Here is a 21,574-nt window from a genome sequence, read left to right on the forward strand (position 1 = left end):
AGACAACCTGGCTGGGACTTTTGTCACCTCGGGGATCCCTAGAGCTGATCCCACCTTTCCACTCCTGAACATCAGATACTAGACGGCAGCTCTGTAGATAATACGGAGGGTTTGTGGGCGTTTTCCTTCCTTCCTTTTGATTCCCTTCAGTGGCTGGTGTCCCTGAGCAGGATTTTCTCAATCATGAGGTGAGCACTTCTATTTGGCTCCCTCTCTGTCCCATCAGGGCGCCTCACGCTCCTCTGAGTCCCACCCTGGCCCCGTGTCCTCGCATCACTCCTCAGGAGCCCGCTGGGTCCTGTTTCCGGATGCTAGCTTATCACCGGGGTGCTGGCCTGGGTGTGCAGCTGCCATTCTTCCTGTGTTGGCGGCAACATCACTGGCGCACAATCCAGACTCACATGTCCCACCCTCACACCCGGGAGCTATGTGCCACCGGAGAACAGTGCCAGTCACTGGTGAGTTCGTCTCCCCGCCAGACCAAGCATCAGCCCCACAGGCTAAACTACTCGTGGCAGGAGAAAGGTGTGATGCTTCCCTTCTCCCTGTGCGGGGGGGACACTGGTCGCTGTAAGAGGATGGACTACAGCGCAAGAATGACAACTGGCCCGATTATTATTGGAAACAAAGATAACAAACTCTACTTATTCTGGCTTCATTTTATACAATTCCAAGAACTTTCCCTTTAGTCTCCCCAACTAATTTTCTCCCGTGCGGTGTAAAAGTCACAGCCCAACGTGATGCTTTCAAATCCAAGGTCTCTCTTCTTTCCTTCGTTCCCTCGTTCCCACCTCACCCAGTCTCACCCCTATCCTCCCTCCTGTGCATTTTCCTACCACTCTTTTTGAGGAAGCCACAGGCTCCAGCTTCCTTGCCAGTCACAGCCCTGAGAAGTACGTGCACCCAGCCGTATGAGGACATCTCCAAGGTCTCTCTTGGGCTGCTTACAGCTCAACAAGACTTTCTGCCTCCGAATTTTCCAAGGAGGTCAGGTTTCCAGGTGCAGAGAGCCCCCTGGGTCCTCCTGGGTCTGGAAGCTGTGGGATTGCCCTGGAGCACACAGTGTTTACTGAGGAAATGCTGTAGGAAGTGTGGCTGGGGCTCCTTAGACTGGAGGGTTAACTGTGATTCAGATGCCTTCTCCTGTTCCCACCTCTGAAAGCTTAGGATTGGACCCCTGAGGTGAAGTCTGCAACCATGGCAACAAGAAGTGCTAGTGAGGGAGTTTTCAGGGGAATTTAAAATTTCAGTCTCATGGCTTTCATTATATGGTCACACTCAAACACACTTGGGTCACCGTTTGCTACACATTTCCAATACACTCCTGGGGGTCTTCATAAGTAAGAGAAGGTTTCATCCTCTCCAACTTACATCATTAATCAAAATTCTTGTCCTTTCCTAAAAGGATTTAAAATGAGGCTCTATTTATATACGAATCAGTAAACAGGACTTGCGTCTGTGATGAATTTCACTCAAGGACCCCACAAGGCCTTACAATCGTGAGCTCTAGTCCCAACCAACGTTTTCTCTGGCCGAGACCTTTTTCACTCTGGTCAAGACCTATTAGTGGGTTGTGAAATTGATCAGTGGTGTCTGACAAAAATGGAATGAAAAGTATCTCAGAATACATCACACATGGTAAGGAGAAGTATCGTTTTAAGAAAATAATATACAAAATCTTCCATTGCAGAGGGCCATGCAAAGAATGAAAAGAGCTCTGAAGATAAGCTGCCAAATATGCCCCCTCATTCATTACCTATAGACAGCAGTCCCGGGACACAGGGATACCCCCTTGGACAGACAGCGGGGGCTTTGGGCACCCCGTGTGAGGACAGGGCATTAAAGGGAGAGCCTTAGCCCCTGACCAAGAAGGGGGCAAGAGTAGACCTACTGATACCATGACACAAACTACATGTCTCCTCTCACTCTGGTTCACGCTCAAGTTCCCACCATCGCGTTCTCCTCTCCTGCCCTACAAAGATCTTGAAGCACTGATCTTCACTTCCTATATTTAATTTCTTGACTTCTACTCACACCTCTACCCACTGTAAACTAGCTTCTGCCCCCACACTTCCATGAAATTATTCTGGCTAAGGCCATTAGTGACCTCCCCCTTGCCAAATGAAATGGCTTTCAGACATCCTTCTGTGTGACTTTTCACGACTCCTCAGGGATGGCCTCACTCATGGAGACAGCAGTCTGGACACTGAGGTGGCGGGCGCGCCCTGTGCTGCACCTGGTGTGTGGTCTCACAGCCATTTGCAGGTGGGTGCTATGATTTTTCTATCTTAAGTGAGGAAACGAGGCTTGGAGGGCCTGGCTAAGTCACGCAGCTAGAACGCGGCAGCGCTGAGACCTGTGTTCAGGTCTATCCCACTCATCAGAGCTCCCTTCCCTGGGCCGCCTGCTCCTCTAACTTCCCTGCTCCTGGCACTCCACTGTCTGCTCTTCCACTCAACACCTCAGATGATCTGCAGATAAACCTCCTTAACTTAGATTTCTCTGCTAAGCTCCAAACATGTGCTGTCTTTGGCCTCTCACTTGGGCACCCCATGGACATTTGAGAATCAAGGGGACCTAAAATGACTTACCTTTCCCTGAAAATATGTATTACCCATTTTTTTCATTTATTAATTTAAATATTTATGTGTTCCTACAAGGTACTCATGGCACTGGGAGTATCCAGCACACAATGGACAAAAGCCCACCCTTATTCTATTAGGAGAGACAGATCATAAAGAAATATATGATGTCAGGCAGTAAGATGAGCTGAAGAAAACAATGTGGGAAGGAGTTAGAGAATGACAGGGGTTTAGATGGCTGTCCAGGGAACACTGTGGCCCTGAGAAGCAGGGGCCATATGGAAGTGGTTGACAGTATCGCTGTCTCCCCAGTTCTCCAAGACAGGAATCTGTGGGCACCCTCGCCTTTACCCTGGCTTGCCACACACATGCACTTCCCACAAGTCATGTTCCTGTTGCCTATTCCCTCCCCATTCTCAGGCTTGGCTCAAGGACTAATGCCTCTCAGGAGAATGCTGCACCTGGTTTTGGTATTTCCCCTCTACATTGATTGGTTCTCATCTTGCTACCAAAAGAATCTCTCCAAGACATAGATTTTCTAACATCTTCCACTTGCTGAAAACCCGTCCCTGGGAATTCATTTCCTATAGGCACCAGCCTTGGTCCTAGGAGAGAATTCCAGGTTCCTCGTATTCTAGTGCCATCTTCCCTTTTCGTCTTGTCGCCCGCCCCTGGGGAGCCCACCCCTGGGGAGCCCGCCAGGTTATTCCCACCTCCCTGCCTTTTCACAGACTGTTTCTTTCCCTCAGAACATTTCTCAGCCCCCAACCCTTATATTACTACACATTCTTCCAGACCAAACTTAATTACCCCTCCATGAAACTTTCCCCAGCTCCCAGTCAGAACTGTTCACTTTTTCCCATCTGCTAATTGCTCTATGGGTATGCTTCTGTTGCCACATCTGTAATAACCTCATATAAGGATCTGGGTTTCATTCATTCAGTAAATATTTGCTGAGTGCTCACCGTGTCCCAGACACCATTCTCAGTGTGATGGATGCAGCTATAAAGAAGGCCAGACAAGGTCTCGGTGCTCACGGAGCTTATGTTCTATTCCAACATGTCTCCTCCACTAGGCTGGGCCCAAGTCTTCAGCACAGTTAACAAGCCCCCACTGTGCACCCAGGGTAGCGAAGCACCTTGAGAGGCCCCAAGGAGAGAGAGAGAGAACAGCCGGCCCAACTGTGTCAAGCACAGAATCTAGTCTAGGTTAGGGAGTGAACAAATATTTTTAGTTGAAGAAATTACGGAAATTATATTTATCCCCACGCTGTGGCTAAGGGAAATAAACTGAACAATTAACTTACATCCCATAAAGAATGAGCTTCTGATTCCCACGATTCTAGATAAATTCATCAGAACAGTCTTTATTCTGAACCACAACAGTCTTCCTTTCACTCCGTCAGCAGCACTTCCCATTTTTAAATGTAATGTGATGTAGAGCATGAAGAGTGCTGCCGAATCCTGCGTTAGGCAGCGGTGTCTCCACAGCTCACCACAAGAAGGCCCATCATTTAGGACCTGCAATGGTCTATCTCCCAGCTAGAGGGAGGGAGGATTCGGTCTGTGGGTTTAGGTACTTCTAATACCTAGAGTAGTGCTTGGCACCTCATAGGGACTAAAAAATATCTCGATGAATAAAAGAAAGAACAAACAGAGAGGAAGCTGCATGAGGGAGAAGGAGCTAATTCACCTTCAGTCTTCTTGATTCTTGGGTACCTGCAGGACATCTAGGGGAGGCACCCCAACAGACAGCCACACACTTGAAGGCATCGGATGGTGCCTCCCAAGAAAACACTAAACAATATTTGAGGAAGTACATTTTTAAAAATAAAAACAAAAAATTATATGTGTAAATATATATATAAAACATATATAAAACAAAATAAATAAAAATGATAAATGCATGATAAAAAGTTTGCATTCTGAAAAAAAGAAATAGCTTTCTACACTGAAGGGGGAAATGCCATTTTCAGGAGGGGGAAATAAAATTAATTAAAAACAAACACACACAGGAATCTACAACAGCAATTACAGAATATCAGGCAAAACCAATATCACTCAGCAAAGATTGAAACAAAATATGATGGATCTCAAAGGTCAGTGCTTTGGGTGTAATTTTAAGACTGTCCTATGGTGAAAATATAATAGAACTCAGTAAGGTTTCAGATGAACTATGCCAGGTCTATCATAGCCATCTGCAGTCAGAAAAGTGGTGTTATACTTGCAACAATATTTAGAGCCCCAAAATTTTCATGCCCTCTGATCTAAGGATCCCACCCCTAAAAATTTATCCTAATAAATTAAACTATGTGCACCACAGAAATCATTAAAACAGGATGTGAAAGGGAAGAAAACTGGAAAATAAGCTAACTGTCCAACATTCAGTGAAGAGTTAAATAAATCAGTGTATATATATATACACACACACCATGAAATGTTATATAACCACAATAATACCAATCGAATGACTCCGTCAAAACAAAGAGAAAGTATATGAGATAATGCTAAATTAAAAAGCAGAAGATAAAATGATTATGGACACTGACTTCATCTATGTAAAAAATATATTCAAGGAGGAAAAAAACTAGAAGCAAAAGATTCAAAGGGGTAATAAATAATAAAGCACTCCTATAATAAATTATTCTTTCTTTTTACAAGCTTTGTTTTATTAATAATAATTACTAGCACCTAAAGTGCGCTTTCAATACTGTTCTTTAAATGCTCATTTTACTCTCATAATAATCTTCTGAGGCAGATACTACTAATACTCCTATTTTATAAGCAAAAAAACTAAACTTTAGAGAAAAGAGAAGGCTAAAGGAGTTCAGTACCACTAAACTAGCACTGCAAGAAATGTTAGAGGGATTGCATTAAGAAGAAGAAATAGAGAAATAGAGGAACATAGGCATAAAGAAAAAATGGCAATAAATAAGGACCTATCAATAATAACCTTAAATATAAATGATCAAATGCTCCAATCAAAAGACATAGGGTAGCTGAATGAATACAAAAACATGCCCCAATTATATGCTGTCTACAAGAGACCCACCTCAGAACAAAAGATTCACACAGGATAAAAATGAAGGGATGAAAAAAAAATATTCCATACAAATGGAAATGAAAAAAAAAAAAAAACTGGGGTAGCAATACTCATATCTGACAAAACAGACCTGAAAACAAAGCTATAAAAGAGACAAAGAAGGTCACTACATAATACTAAAGGAATCGATCCAATAAGAAGATATAGCTCTCATAAATATATATGCACCCAAGATAGGGACACCTAAATATATAAAAAAAAATCTTGGTGGACTTTAAGAAAGAGATTGACAGCAATACAGTCCTGGCAGGGGATTTCACACCCCACAATTCTCTACACCTTGTTTGCACTCATTTCTTCTCTGGCTCCCTTAGAATGTGGCTTTGGCCTCCTTCAATTGAAATCCTGTGGCATCCTGGCTACAATAAACACACTCAAAAACAATCAAGTACATGGAGGCTAAATAACATGCCATTAAATAATGAATGGGTTACCAAATAGATCAAAGAAGAAATAAAAAACATCCTGGCCCTTATCTGTTTTGGCTCAGTGGATAGAGCATTGGTCTGCATATCAGAGAGTCCCGGAGTTGATTCTGGTAAAGGGCATGTACCTTGGTTGCAGGATCCTCCCCAGCCTGGGCCCTGGTCAGGGCACATGCAAGAGGATACACATTGATATTTCTCTCTGTCTTTCCCTCTCTCTTCCACTCTCTCTAAAAGTCAATAGAAAAATATCCTCCAGTGAGAATTAAAACAACAAACAAACAAAAAACATTCTGGAAACAAATGCAAATGAGCATATAGCAATCCAAAAATCTATGGGACACAGTGAAAGCATTCCTGAGAGGGAAGTTCATAGCATTACAGGCCTACCTCAAAAACAAAAAAACAAACAAAAAATACTGGTAATAAGTTATCTAACACTACTATAACTTAAAGAGTTAGGAAGAGGACAACAAGAAAAGTCCAGGGTAAGTAAAAGGAAGGAAATAATAAAGTTTAGAGCAGAAATAAATGACATAGAGACAAAAAAAATTACAAAAGACCAATAAAACCAAGAGCTGGTTCTTTGAAAGGATAAACAAGATTGCTGAACCTCTAGCCAAGCTCATCAAGAATCACAGAGAGGACCCAAAGAAACAAAATCAGAAATGAAAGGGGTGAAGTAGCAACTGATACCACAGCAATACAAAGGATTATAAAAAAAAATACTATGAATGACTTTATTCCAACAAACGGGACAACCTGGCCAAAATGGACATATTCAATAGAAAAATCCAAAACTCAATCAGGAAGAATCAGAAAACCTGAATAGGCCAATAACTACTGATGAAATTGAAGCAGGAAAAAACAAACAAACAAAAAACCTCTCAGCAAACTAAAGCCCTGGTCTGGACAATTTCACAGGGGAGTTTTACCAAATATTCAAAGAACTAATTCTTATTCTCCTCAAACTATTCTAAAAAATCCAAGAGGAAGGAACACTTCCAAATTCTTTCTATGAGGCTAGCATTATCCTAATTCCATAACCAGATAAAGACACCACAAAGAAAGGGAATTACAGGCCAATATCTCTGATGAACATAGATGCTAAAATCCTCAACAAAATATTAGCAAACTGAATCCAGCAATACATTAAAAATCAAGTGGGATTTATTCCAGGGATGCAAGGCTGATACAATATTTGCAAGCCAATAAATGTGATACAGCACATAAATAGATCAAAAATCACATGATCATATCAATAGATGCAGAAGAAGCATTTGACAAAATCCAAAACCCATTTTGTTTGTTTGTTTTAATATATTTTATTGATTTTTTACAGAGAAGAAGGGAGAGGGATAGAGAGAAACATCAATCAGCTGCCTCCTGCATACCTCCTATTGGGGATGTGCCTGCAACCAAGGTACACGCCCTTGGCCCGAATCGAACCTGGGACCCTTCAGTCCACAGGCTGACACTCTATCCAATGAGCCAAACCAGTTAGGGCCCAAGACCCATTTTGATAAAAACTCAGCAAAGTGAGAATAGAGGGATCATACCGCAACATAATAAAGGCCATATATGACAAACCTACAGCCAACGTCATACTCAGTGGGCAAAAACTAGAACAATTTCCCCTAAGAACAGGAACAAGACAGGGATGTCCTCTTTCACCATTCTTGTTCAACATATTTCTGGAAGTCCTGGTTATACTGTAGTGATCAGATAAGAAGAAGAAATAAAAGACATCCAAATTGGAAAGGAGGAAGTAAAACTCTTACTATTTGCAGTTGACATGATACTGTACATAGAAAACCTTAAAGACTCCATTAAAAAACTACTAGATTTAATAAATGAATTCAGAAATGTACCAGAATAGAAAATTAACACCCAAAAATCTATAGCATTTTTATACACCAATAGTGAACAAATGAAAGAATATACTGTGCTCATGGATTGGTAGAATTAACATCATTAAAGTGTCCATACTATCTAAAGCAATCTATAGATTCAATGCAATCCCTATTAAAATTCCAATGGCATATTTCACAGATCTAGAACAAATACTCCAAACATTTATATGGAATCTAAAAAGATATCAAATAGCCACAGTAATCTTGATGAAGAAGAACAAAGTTGGAGGGATCACAATACCAGATATCAAGTTATACTACAAAGCCACTGTGCTCAAAACAGCCTGGTACTAGCACAAGAACAGACATATAGATCAATGGAACAGAACAGAGATCCCAGAAACTGACCCAAGCCATTATGCTCAATTAATATTTGACAAAGAAGGCAAGAACATACAATGGAGTCAAGACAATCTCTTCAATAAATGATGCTGGGAAAATTGGACAGATGCATGCAAAAAAATGAAACTAGACCACCAACTTACACCATACACAAGAGTAAACTCAAAATGGATAAAAGACTTAAATGTAAGTTGTGAAACCATAAAAATCCTAGAAGAAACCATAGGCAGCAAAATCTCAGACACCTCTTGTTGCAATACGTTTTCAGGTATATCTCCTAGGTCAAGAGAAACTAAGGAAAAAATAAACAAATGGGACTACATCAAAATAAAAAGCTTCTACACAGCAAAAGAAACCATCAACAAAATGAAAAGGGAGCCCACTGTATGGGAGAACATATTTGGCAAAGATACATCTGATAAAGGGTTAACATCAAAAATATATAACGATCTTATACAACAACAAGGAAGACAATTTAAAAATGGGCAAAGGACCTAAATAGACAATTCTCTAAAGTGGACATACAGATGGCCAAGAGACAAGAAAATGTCAGTCTCTGATCATCAGAGAGATGCAGATTAAAATAACCATGAGGTATCACCTCATACCTGTCAGAATGACTAGAATCAACAAATCAACAAATGAGTGCTGGTGAGGATATGAAGAAAAGGCAACCCTAGTACACTGCTGGTGGGAATGCAGATAAGTGCAGCCATTATGAAAAACAGTATGGAGGTTCCTAAAAAAAAAAAACAACATGGAACTGCTATTTGACCCAATGATCCCACTTCTAGGAATATATCCCAAGAAATCCAAAACACCAATCAGAAGGAATATATGCACCCCTGTATTCAAAGCAGGGCAATTTACAATAGCTAAGATATGGAAACAGCCCAAGTGCCCATCAGTAGATGAGTGGATAAAGACGTTGTAGTACATTTACACCATGGGATACTATGCAGCAGTAAAAAAGAAGGCTCTCTTACCCTTTGGGACAGCATGGAGGGACCTGGAGAGTACCATGCTAAGTGAAATAAGCCAGTCAGAGGAAGACAAGTATCACACAATCTCACTCATATGTGGAATCTAATGAACAAAATAAACTGATGAACAAAATAGATACAGAGACATAAAAGCGTAGAACAGACTGTGGAATCTCAGAGGGAAGGTGGGGAAGGTTGGGTGTGTGGGAAGAGATAAACCAAAACCTGTATGCATATATGCATAACCCATAGACACAGACAATAGGGTGGTGAAGGCTTGGGGTGGGGATGGGTTAGAAGGGGTCAATGTGGGGGGGGGAAGGGGGTCATATGTAATACTTTCAACAGTAAATATCTTTTTAATTAAAAAATAAATTAAAAAATCAACAAAAAAGTTCTGGTGAGGATGTGGAAAAAGGGAACCCTCGTGCACTGCTGATGGGAATGTAGACTGGTGCCACCACTGTGGGAAACAGTGTGGAGTTTCCCCCAAAATTAAAAATGGAACTACCACCTGACCCTGAAATCCCACCAATGGGAATATATCTTAAGAATCCTGAAACACCAGTCAAAAAGAATATATGTACCCCTATGTTTATAGCAGTGTTGTTTACAATAGCCAAGATCTGGAAACAGCCCAAGTTGCATTGGTAGATGAGTGGATTAAAAAGCTGTGGCACATTTACACAATGGAAATACTAGGTGGCAATAAAAAAGAAGGAACTCTTATTTTTGCGACAGCCTGGATGGACCTGGAGATCATTATATTAAGCGAAACAAGCCAGTCAGAGAAAGACATATACCACATGATCTCACTTATTTGTGGAATCTACTGAACAAAATAAACTGATAAACAAAATAGAACCAGAGGCATGGATACATGAAACAGACTGATAGACGTCAAAGGATGGTGGGATGGATGGGGGAAAAAAAGGTGAAGAGAATAGCCAAAGAACATATATGCATAGCTCATGGGCACAGATAGCAATGTGGTGAGGGCCAGAGGGAGGGGAGGGTGGGGTCTGGTAGAAGTGGGCACAGGGGCATCTGTAACAGTGTCAACAATAAAAACAAAATATTAAACAAACAAACAAAAACTAAAATTTAGAGTGACAGAGTAATTGGCCAAGATCATACTGGGATCAGTGGCAGATCTGAATTTGGCCCTTGCTCTGACTTATAGCAAATCCAGGCTTTTAATCATGACATTATACTTCTGCTTAGTTTTATTTTGCAGATAAAAGATGTATTGTTTTAAAAATAAGCCCACAGTAAAATCAAATAGCATTTAATTCCTATTGAAAGAAGTCCTTGGACCCTCACTGGGTTGGCGCTAAGTCTTTCAGCACTCAGTGTGGTGGGTGGGAGAGAGAAGGCAGGCCAGCACAGGGTGGCAGTGACTGGCCGGGAGGGAGGGAGGCAACACAAACACCTCCACGGTACCCACCTCTGCAGGTGCCCTGCTCACGGTGTCCTCCTTCATGGCGGCCTCCTGCAGCTCCATGGCCTGCTGGATGTACATCTTCCCAGCTAGGATTTCATTCTCCAGCATCGACAGCTCTTTCAGTGAAATGGGCCAATTCAGCCGTTCCAGCGCCTCATTTAAAGCTGCCTTGTTTTCCAAGTATCGCATTGGTTTGTTTGCATCCAGCCTAAGAAAGAAAAGGGAAGAAGAAACAAAAGAACAAAGGAAGTGACCATAATAGGAAAAATACGGCAAGATGGTTTTTAGTAAAGCCTCTCCTGAGAAACATCCCTCAAAGCCGGTGTTGGGTATCAGTTAACAGAATTCCTATTGAAAGGAATTCAGCCACACCCTCTTGGTAACTTGCACAAGTTAAAGGTAACCTTCTCTGTAAATTCTGGTAGGCATTCTTCCCCAGTCGTGAGAGACTGAAAGCATTCCCCTGTGATAGGAACAAGACAAGATGCCCCTTCACCACTGGCATTCATTCAACCATGCGCAGGGAGTGGTATCCAGATAACTAGACAAGAAGAAAAACAAAAGGCCTACAAATTGGAAAGAAGTAAAACTATCTCTATTTCGGATAGAGACAACCTCACTCCATCTATAAAAATTCACTCAGAATTGATCAGTGACCTCAGTGTAAGAGCTAAGGCCAGAGAAGTATCAGAAGAGATTACAGGGGTAAATGTTCATGACCTTCTACTTGGCAATGGCTTGAATTCTTAGGTTTGACACCGCAAGTATAAATCAATATCATAAACATTAAAAACTTCTGGGGAGAAAAGGGAAATTATCAGGAATGTTAAAATATTGACCTGATAAAGGCCGAACATCCAGAACTCTTCCAACTCAACAACAAGAGGACAAACAACTCAGTTTAAAAATGGCTGAAGGATTTGAATAGATACTTCGCTGAAGATACACATATGGCCATATGAAAGATGCTCAACATTACTGGTCCTTAAGGAAGTGGAAATGGAAACTACAGTGAGATATCACTTCACACCCATTAGGATGGCTTCAGTTTAAAGAAAAGAAGGAAAGTAAGCAAGGGTTGTGGAAGAACAAGAACCCGCACATCTTGCCGGTGGGAATGTAAAATGGTGCAGTTGCTGTGGCAAACAATTTGGTGGCTCCTTAAAAGTTAAACATAGGATTGCCTGTGACCCAGCAAACCACTCTTCGTTATGCACTCAAGAGAAATGAAAACCCATGTCCACACCGAGGCTTCTGCGTGAATGTACATCTCAGCATTGTTCATAGCGGAAACACCCATCAGCGGATAAGCAATCTGGTAGACATACACAATGGATCATTACTCTGCAATAAGCAGGAATAAAGTACTGTCTATGCTACAACTTGGATGAACCTTGAAAATGTTAAGTTTTTACATTAACAAAGTAAAGGAAGCCAAACACAGAAAGTCACACAATGTATGATTTCTTTCATATGATCTACCCAGAATAGGCAAGTTTAGAGGTAGAGGGAGAGAGGGGGAGGGGAAGGGGAAGGATTACTTAATGGGTACAAGGAATTTTTCTGAGGTGATAGAACAGTTTTGAATCTAGAAGGAGGCAATGGTTTGTACCATGTTTTGAATAATTTAAATACTATTGCATGGTTCACTTTAAAAAAGTTAGTTGTAGATTATGTAAATGACACAAAAAAATTTTTTTAAAGTGAGGAACTGGCTTACTTTTCTTTTTCCTCTTGAGATAATGCTCGCCAGACAATTTTATTCAAGCGCCTGTTAAAAAAAATGAAAACAGTTAGCACCAACACCTCGTTTCAGAGCAAAAGGCTGAGCCCCGGTTCTGAAGGGCAGCGCGGGGAGAGCACAGGCCAGCTTCCATTCCCGGCCCATGCTCCTCCCCCAGGCCACTCAGAAGCCCTGCTGCAAAGGCGGGGCAGCTCCCGGCTCTGTCAGAGGCAGCAACAAGCTGGGCCTCTGATCTCTGCATGAAGATACACTGCTTTTCTTCCAAAGTAAACATATAAGTATGGCGTTAATTTGCTTCTTTAGATTTTCTTCTGCCTGGATTCTCCGAGCAAAGGAGGTTGCCAGGGTCACCCAGCACAGGAGCGCGTCACACTGTAGAGACCTCACTTTCCAAAGGAAGCCTCCGGGAGGCGGACTGATGAGGGCCTTGCTCGCACCCAGGCCTGTGCTGATCCTATGTCGCTACCCACCAGGCTCCTGCAGTGCAGGGCAGAGCACTGGCCCAGGGTGTGAGCGGCCATCCGTGAAAAACTGCTTCAGTCAATGAGGGGGGAGAACGCGGTCACTGTCCACGAGGCTTCTTCTAATCTAACCCCTGGCCCAGCATCAGTCACCAGGGCTCTGAGAACAGACTTGGGGGTTCTATCCTGCCCTGCTCTCCTGGCACAGAAAGGGGCTGGCGTGGGGTGCACAGGCCAGAGCCAGGCAGCTTCTCATCCTGGACCTGGGGAGAGGCTGTTCTGTGGAACGGGGACACTGACAGTGCCTCCCCCTGTTACTGCGAGGACTCAGCGGGGCATGTGTGTCTGACACACGTAGGTGCTCGGGAAGCAATAGAGTCAGGGAGTGGGAAGTAAGCCCGCTTGGTGCTCCTGTCTCATTTGAAGTTGTTGGTTCTTTGGGGTCTATTTGAAAATTGGGTTTCTTTAACCATGTGGTTTATGCAACAATGATCAGGGCCTCTGAGACTTCAAAGTGATTCATAGGTCAACCAAAGGACTTGTATGCATGCATGTTAGCATGACCAATGGACACAGACACTGGGGCAGTGGGGGTTTGCCCTCGGGGGTGGGAATGGCTGGCGGGGGTCAATCGGAGAAAAAGAAGACATATGTAAAACTTTAGACAATAAAAAAACGATTCATAGGATGCATTTTGGGTTTGTGTGTGTGTGTGTGTGTGTATGTGCATGCACACTTTTCTGGAAAAAAAACTTATTTAAAAATCCTCCTAAATTTAAACCTTGACAGCGGAGGCAATGTACTAGGAGGCTGGGCGTGTGGACCAGGGCTCAGAGCTACACGGGTTCGGGTTCAAATCTCAGGTCTCCACTGGCTGCTGTGTGAGCCTGTGTGATGTGACTCTTTGAAACTCTATTTTCTTATCGATGAAACAAGGATCGCAGCACTCACTTGGCACTGAGAGAACTGGGATGTATGTCCAGGGGTGGGCGAAAGTAGGTTACAGTGGTTGGAAATGGAAAAGGACATGCAGGCTGTGTTATTAACTTCATTCACTCAGAAGGTTGTCACAATGGTCCTGTGCACTTACTTTGCCCACGCCTGCCTGTGACCAGGAATAACCGCGGGCTCATGGCCTCCAGGCTCTGGAGAGGGGCGAGCCATGTGTGGCAGGCTGAGAAACCATTGGTTTAGTGACTGTGCATCCAGTTACTTAGCACGTCTAATTTTTATTCCATCCTTTAGAAAAAACTGTTTCCAAAAGCACATTTTCATCACCTGTTATTCCCCTATTGTCCATCTTCACTAAATAGTGTAAAGCACATGGCTGAAAAGTGGGTGGGTGTGAGCTGAGGACAACTGAGAGTGTGGATCCCCGCTCCACGGACAGGAGGGGACGGAGACCCTGGGAAGTCCCTTCGCATGTGGGATGCGGGTGGTCCCTATGGGATGCGGGTGGTCCCTATGGGATGCGGGTGGTCCCTATGGGATGCCCGAGGGCACTGGACACAGGGCGTCTCTGCGCTGGAATCAGGGATGCTACTGCCCAGTTTTCCTCTTCCGTTGGATGGGAAGAGTGAAATCCGCCTGGGGAGTGACTTTCACTCACTTTCCATATCTCTGCTCCACAAACCACTTATAACAAGAGCGGCTCATTTGCAAAGCAACCTGTCCTAATGACATTTAGAAGTCTAGGCGGCAGCCGACCAGTAAGTAGAGATTACTAACATGGTCCCCAGGCCAGCTTACAACTGGCGCTTCTCCCATGGATCTGAGGGCTGTAACTTGACCTTAGACTCAACAACAAAAAAAGCAGCAGAGTAATCACCCCCAAATCCAGCTGGTCCTGGCAATCTCCACGCAGAGCCAGTACTCAGACACACAAAGCCAACATCGCTACTTCCATTCTTAAAACACTGCAACAGAAGTGCTCCCACCCACAGGCACTGTGTGACCAGAACAGCTAGTTTATGCCACCATGTTGGCCGAAGCGCTGTGAGCCTCCCATGTGCCTGCTTATCCCCAACCGTACAGGTGACGTCTGGCTTACTTGCGGTGGGAAACACCTTAGAAATATTATATTGTGGATGGGGTGGGAGTAAACTGTTTCATTACTTTGCATATTAGGCATGTCTGTAGGAAGGTGGAGCAAGGTAGAAAAGGGTATTGACACTCATACCAACAAAATTGTTAAATACTGTTGAATGCAAACGATCAGGAAGTTTATCCTGTGTAACAGTAATGTCATATTCTGTGTAACAGTAAAGGATAAAAAAGCTGTGGGACATTTACACTATGGAATACTGTGCAGCGGTAGAAAAGAGGGATCTCTCACCCTTGCGGACAGCATGGATGGACCTGGAGACTATTATGCTAAATGAAATAAACCAAACAGAGAAAGACAAGTATCACATGATCTCACTTATTTGTGGAATCTAATGAACACAATGAACTGACCAACAAAATAAGACCTGAGGCAGGGAGGCATGGACAGACTGACCTACCTCGATGTGGGGAGGGGAGGACGAGAAGAGATAAACCAAAGGACTTATATACTTTTACGCACAGACCATGGACACGGGCATAGGGAAGTGAAGGCCTGGGGACTGGGTAGGGGCTGGCAGGAGAGGGGGAAGGGGGAAAAATGGGAGAGATCTGTAATACTATCACCAATAAAAAATGCATTTAAAAGGTGGAAAAAATTATTATTAAACAATAATGTTAAATAAACAATTCATTTAATATAAACATCAAATTAATAACACTAAATAAGTAATACAAATGTAGTCAACATTAAAATTAGTCATTAAAATTCATGTCATTACTAATAATAACTGTATATACTGTTTCTCTAAAGATACTAGAAGGCTTTCCAGACTCACTCACGGGAAGGGAGGAACAGGCAAGTCACTGACCACACTTTGGTTCTCAGAGGAATCAGGGCTGCATAACAGTGAAACTCATCTACTTATGGTTCTTCGGGGTCAGCAGTTTTGGGGGATGAGAGGGGAGCCCGCTGTCAGGACTCATCACGTCCATGTCCGAGCTGTGAGTGAACCCCGGAATCCCCTTCCTCCCTCCCCACCAACGGCCGCCCCAGGCTCCCCCAGAGCAGGCACTCAGAGAAAGCAGGTATTGGAATGACTCAAGGAAGTTAAATGATAATAGGAATAATATCATATTACATTTTGAATAGCTGAATTTGAAGAATTTTAATGACTTAACTTGATCAAATTAAATTCCAATAGTCAAATATATAGAGTGACATCCGTTAGGAGGAAGAGGCCCAGGGGAAGCAGGTTGCCCAGGCCCTGCCACCGGGAGCACTGGGCCTAAGCGGGAGGAGTGGGGGGGCTGTGCGAGCGGGGATGGAGTCACTGGTGAGGCCTCACTGAGGAGGAGGGAGAGGCCCACTGGGCAGGAAGAGGCATAAATATATGTTCACAGAAAGGCATATTGCATATCTTAATACTTAAACAAAAAAGAAAAAGAGAGTCTAACAGGAGAATACTGTCGTTTCAAAACTGTATCTGCTTCAAACCACAAGGGGCGTATCGGTGTCTTGGAAATGTGGGGAATTGTTTGTAAAAAGTAATTTTTACTTTCAATCAATCAAGACAATATAGCTCATGCTTTTATGTCCCCCTTCCCTGGGGAAAGGGAAGAGGGTTTGAAACTGTTGGCATGTTGGGGTGAGGTATTTAACACAGTGCCGCACACAGGGGTGTCTGTGTTTGCTGCGGCTCCTGCTGGATTGGCTATTCCTTGGAGGCGAGTTTTAAACAGCTGCTCCAGATGAGAAATCTAAGCTAAAACAGGAGAAAAGAGTCAAAACAAACAAATCCCAGGGCCCTGCGCGGGAGCTGAGGAACACTCACTTTTCGTAGGACTTAATTGCCTGCTCCACCTTTTGCTTGTAGACGTTGAGCTTGACTCCTTGGGGGTTAATTAATGTCATCTTGTTTGTGTCATTGCACACGTGTGCCAGAGGGAACACCTACACAGCAAGGCACAGGAAAGCGTCATTGGAGAGGCTGACATGTTCTTTCAAAGGTGGCGCCATCTGCTACACAGCATGTTTTCCTGACTCTAAGGTCAATATAGTTGTAGCAAATTATAACATATAGAAAGTCGTTAAGAAAAAAATCAGAGATATCGTTGCTAACCTCTTTTCTTCCAGAAACTGTATCTTTATAAAACAACCACCACATAAAAAGAAAAAACTGTTTGGGGAACTGTCATCAGAGCCAGTGTTGGCTTCATGAACTCTGTCCATCAACACACCATAAGAAACAGGATCTCATTGTTGCTACTTGTAAATTACTATTCGGGTTATACAACTTTTTCATATATTTAATTTAATTTTCTTTTGAGAATATCTGGTGATAGTTAACATCTTTTGACCACTTTCCTTATCAGTTTATAAGAGGTTCTTTTTATTGATTTCAGAGAGGAAGGGAGAGGGAGAGAGAGAACTATCAATGATGAGAGAGAATCATTGATTGGCTGCCTCCTGCACACCCCACACTGGAGATCGAGCCCTCAACCTGGGCATGTGCCCTGATCAGAATCGAACCTGAGACCCTTCTGTCTACAGGCTGATGCTCTATCCACTGAGCCAAACCAGCCAGGGCTATACGAGGTTCTCATACATGTCAGATGGAACTGCGTTCTGCGAGAGCCCAGAGCCCCGGGCTCCGCTCTGGGCTGTCTGTCTGCACCTGCTGTTGCCTTCCGGGCTGGACGCCTCTGCCTGCACCTCAGTACCTGCACATGACACACCTAGCTCTTCCCGGAGTGTAAGCTCCCCCAGAGCAGGGACTGGGTTTTAGTCACGACTGTATTCCTATCACCTTGCACAGTGCCTGGCACATAGTGTGCCCGCAACAAATATTTATTGATCAATAAACACATGTTCACAAAAAGTCATATTCCATATCTTAATATTTAAACAAAAAAGAAAAAAAACTAACAGGAGAATATTAAGCAATATGGTTTCAAAATTGTATCTGCTTCCAACCACAAGGAGCATATAGGCGTCTTGGAAATGAGGGGAATTGTTTGTAAAGAGCAATTTGTACTTTCAATCAATCAGGACAATATAGATCATGCTTTTATGTCCCCCCTTGCCTCCAAAATTACACAAAAATCATATTGTTGTTGTTATCATTTAAAATAAAATACATAGAAAGGAGAAGGCAGGGTGGACATTTTTCTAGAGATGAAATTGGACAGAGATGTGAGCAGATGAGCAGGGCTGAAGCCGCGGGCTTGCTGGCTCCGCCTAGAGAGGCGGGGCAGTGGGCTCCCGCACAACCAACGGGTGGATGGTGAGTGCTCCGTGAAGGACAGGGTCCCAGCGGGCTCAGTGCCTGAAGCCAGCACTGGTCTCCAGGTCCCCCCCCACCCCCACCGGAAAGAAGGCCAGGTTAGGAGAGAGGGCACTGAATCTCTAACCCCCACTCTGGTTCTATATTCCAGTGTCACCATGGAGCTAGAAGGCTGAACGCCACTGAGGCGGCTCAAGGGATGGACTGAGGCAAGTGCAAAACAGGAGGAGAAAGAGTAAAAAACAGATTAAAAACGCTTATTAAAATGAGCCAGTATATTAATTCCAAAAGGCACACACACACACACACACCCCCCACACCTGATAGCTGAGCAAGTCATCAGAATGTCAATTTACTAACTTATGAGCCATCTAACCATGACTTTATATTAATTATGATTTAAATGAATGATTAGATTGTTCAAAAATGTAAAAGTCATATAAAAGTACAAAAACATGCAGAGTACCATGAGAACAAATGAATGGGAAAAACAACAATATTTTAAATAATAAAAGAAATCTCTCTTGGAAAAAACAGTATTGAAATTGAAAACTAAATATATTAATCTTGTTAAAACATCAAGACCAAAACCAGCAAAAAATAGGCAAAAATTCAGAAAACTGATGAGAAAATCATAAAGTTAAGAGGCCGCATATTCAAGCCTCGCTACTTGTCGGACACACGAATTCAGCGTGTGGCTTCTAACAGTCTCTGTCAAAGGTAGGAGCCAGAACAGTGGGTCGACTGGCCTTTGGGAACTAAATGAAACTTAGAGAAAAAAATCTTTCAAACTAGAGCTACATATCACATAAATTTCCCAGGGGGGCGGGGGGGGGGGTTGGAGGTGGGAGACAATCCCAACAAAAGACCCTTACATTTCTATCACCTCTGGGGATAAAAACCATTACAAGTCTCTGAATACCCCTCCAAGTTTGCCAACTGATATGGCTTAGTTACAAATCACCACAAAATGCGTAGCAACACCATCCCATTCACCATGATCAGCGTGGCCCCTCCCTTCAGGCAGGTCAGGTTCTACTTCCCTCTTTTGTGGACTTGGGCCGCATGCTGGGCATGGCCATAGTGTGCTTCAGTGTGGAAACAGCTCAGGGTTGTGCGGATCTGGCTTGTGCACACGCAGACTGAAGGAAAGACAAAGTCATACTCCACACCTTCAATCTGTGGTCTTAGTTTTCACAACATGGTGGTCACATGAAGGTCCCATGGGATATTCTCTTTATGATGTCAAATTTACTGTGTCTATGAGGTCACAGGGGCTGGGAGGTCAGCTGGTGGCTGCCGGCTGCTGCCAGGAAGCCACGGGGAAGGGAGGCGGTCAGTGAAGAGCCTGACAGCTCTGCTTGGGAGGGAATAAACCCTGCCCACACCTCCTTTGAAATGGTGCACTTCTCACCTCTTATAATGCAAATAAGCATGACCAACTGATGAGAGACCCTTCCAGACAATATTTGATAACAAAAGGGAGCCTCGAGGTATAGCCTACTCAATTCTCTGAGGTTAAATCTATACACCTCACCACATGGATATTAATCATCACACCTTGTCTGAGGAGATTTTAACTAGAGGGAGGAAGTGAAGGAGGGAGACAGACATTGACCATAAAGGCAGAAGAAATTTCTAGAATTCATGGATAGCTGATCTGGGCTGATTCTGTTAGAACTTTTCCCACTGTTGGACCAGAGATACCCTAAAGGAGCCACGGTACTTGAGAATAGCTTTATCAACAATGATAATAGTTTATTCTTTACTCTCTGGCAAGCACTACACACTCTGCATATTTCCTCACTCAAGCCCTGTATCAATATATTCATACATGCAACTCCTGTTATAGGGCCTGCCTCTCCACTAAACTCTGTCGTTCTTTATTCCTTGTAAACATGCTAGTTTCTAGTACTAACCATTTGTTGAACACATGAAAGACTAAAATTATGTATCAATTAAAAGAATGGCCAAGGTCCCAAAATTTTAAAGTTCATCTATATTGTAAAACATAATTAAGTTTGGATCCCACCAAATTTGAAGCCTTGGTAACTGAGGTAAGAGATGAATGTAACTTTGCTATTTTTAAAGAGGTGTTTGCTAAGTATAGGTGAGCAAGGTTTTAAGAAAGGTACTTAGCTTACATAAGAAAACTATTCTTGAACAATAAAAGAATAGAAAAATAAAATAAAATACCATTTCATATAGCAATTGGCAAAGTTCTTAAATATTAGTGTTCTACATGATAGCAGAGATATAGGAAAAGAGGCATTCTTAAAATTCCAAGTAAACTGCCCAATAATTCGGGTAATAGTTAAATAAATTGTAGTAACTCGTATTATTGAATATTAGTGCAACCACTAAAATCACCCAAAAATGGTCATTACAAGGAAATACATTCATAACATATGCTAAATAAAGAAAGCAGAATACAGCCCTGGCTGGTGTTGCTCAGTGGTTATACCATTGGCCCGCACACTGAGGGTTGTGGGTACAATTGCCAGTCAAGGGCATGTACCTGGGTTGCAGGTTTGATCCCTGGCCTTGGTTGGGGTGAGTAGGGGAGGTAATCAATCGATGTGCCTCTCTCTCTCTCTCTCTCTCTCTCTCCCTCCCTCTCTCCCTCTCTCTCTTCCTCTCCCGGCCCCACTTCTTTCACTCTGCCTAAAAATCAGTGGAAAAATATCCTTGGGTGAGGATTAACAACAACAACAAAAAGCAGAATGCAGAACTGTGCACACAGCTATTAGTTGCTAAAGTAGCGCAGACAGAATTTTACCTGACAACATCCTGTGTTTATAAGCAATCCCACAATCCCCCTTTTGAAAGGAGAAAATAGCATGAAACTGATATTTAAATATTTATTGTTCAACCCTGACTGAATTCACCAACTACTTTTTTTTCCCCAATAAAATCAGCTCTTCCCATAAGTACCCACACCTTGCTGCCAGCTTGGCCCAGAAAGGTCTGGCTGGGTACGTGCAATGAAAATGCAAGAGCCGTGCATATCCTGGGTGGGTCACTGCGTACAGACAGAACTGCGGGTGCACAGACTGTCGAGTGCTGAAGCCTCGGTGTGTGCTTTTGAACTGCAATACCTCCAGCCTCCAAAGAGCAGAATGAAGGCAGGGCCACAAAATTAACTGGCAACGCCAATAAGACCATTCAAAACCCCCTGGAAATATGCTATTTGGTTCAGTGTAGATTACAGTATAGATGACATCTTACTTTTTCTTATCTTTATCAAA

General features: G+C 43.1%; 1 protein-coding gene across 1 annotated transcript in view; it reads right to left on the reverse strand.

The window, feature by feature from the left end:
* Window positions 1–21,574, reverse strand: part of VWA3B (von Willebrand factor A domain containing 3B) — a 127,820-nt gene that overhangs the window by 14,427 nt on the left and 91,819 nt on the right. Inside the window, 3 exon segments of the mRNA XM_015570022.1 lie at window positions 10,795–10,999; window positions 12,512–12,562; window positions 16,875–16,993. Coding sequence (XP_015425508.1) covers window positions 10,795–10,999; window positions 12,512–12,562; window positions 16,875–16,993 — 375 coding nt within the window.

This window comes from Myotis davidii, unplaced genomic scaffold (genome assembly GCF_000327345.1).
Source record: "Myotis davidii unplaced genomic scaffold, ASM32734v1 scaffold1065, whole genome shotgun sequence".
NCBI classification, from domain to species: Eukaryota; Metazoa; Chordata; class Mammalia; order Chiroptera; family Vespertilionidae; genus Myotis; species Myotis davidii.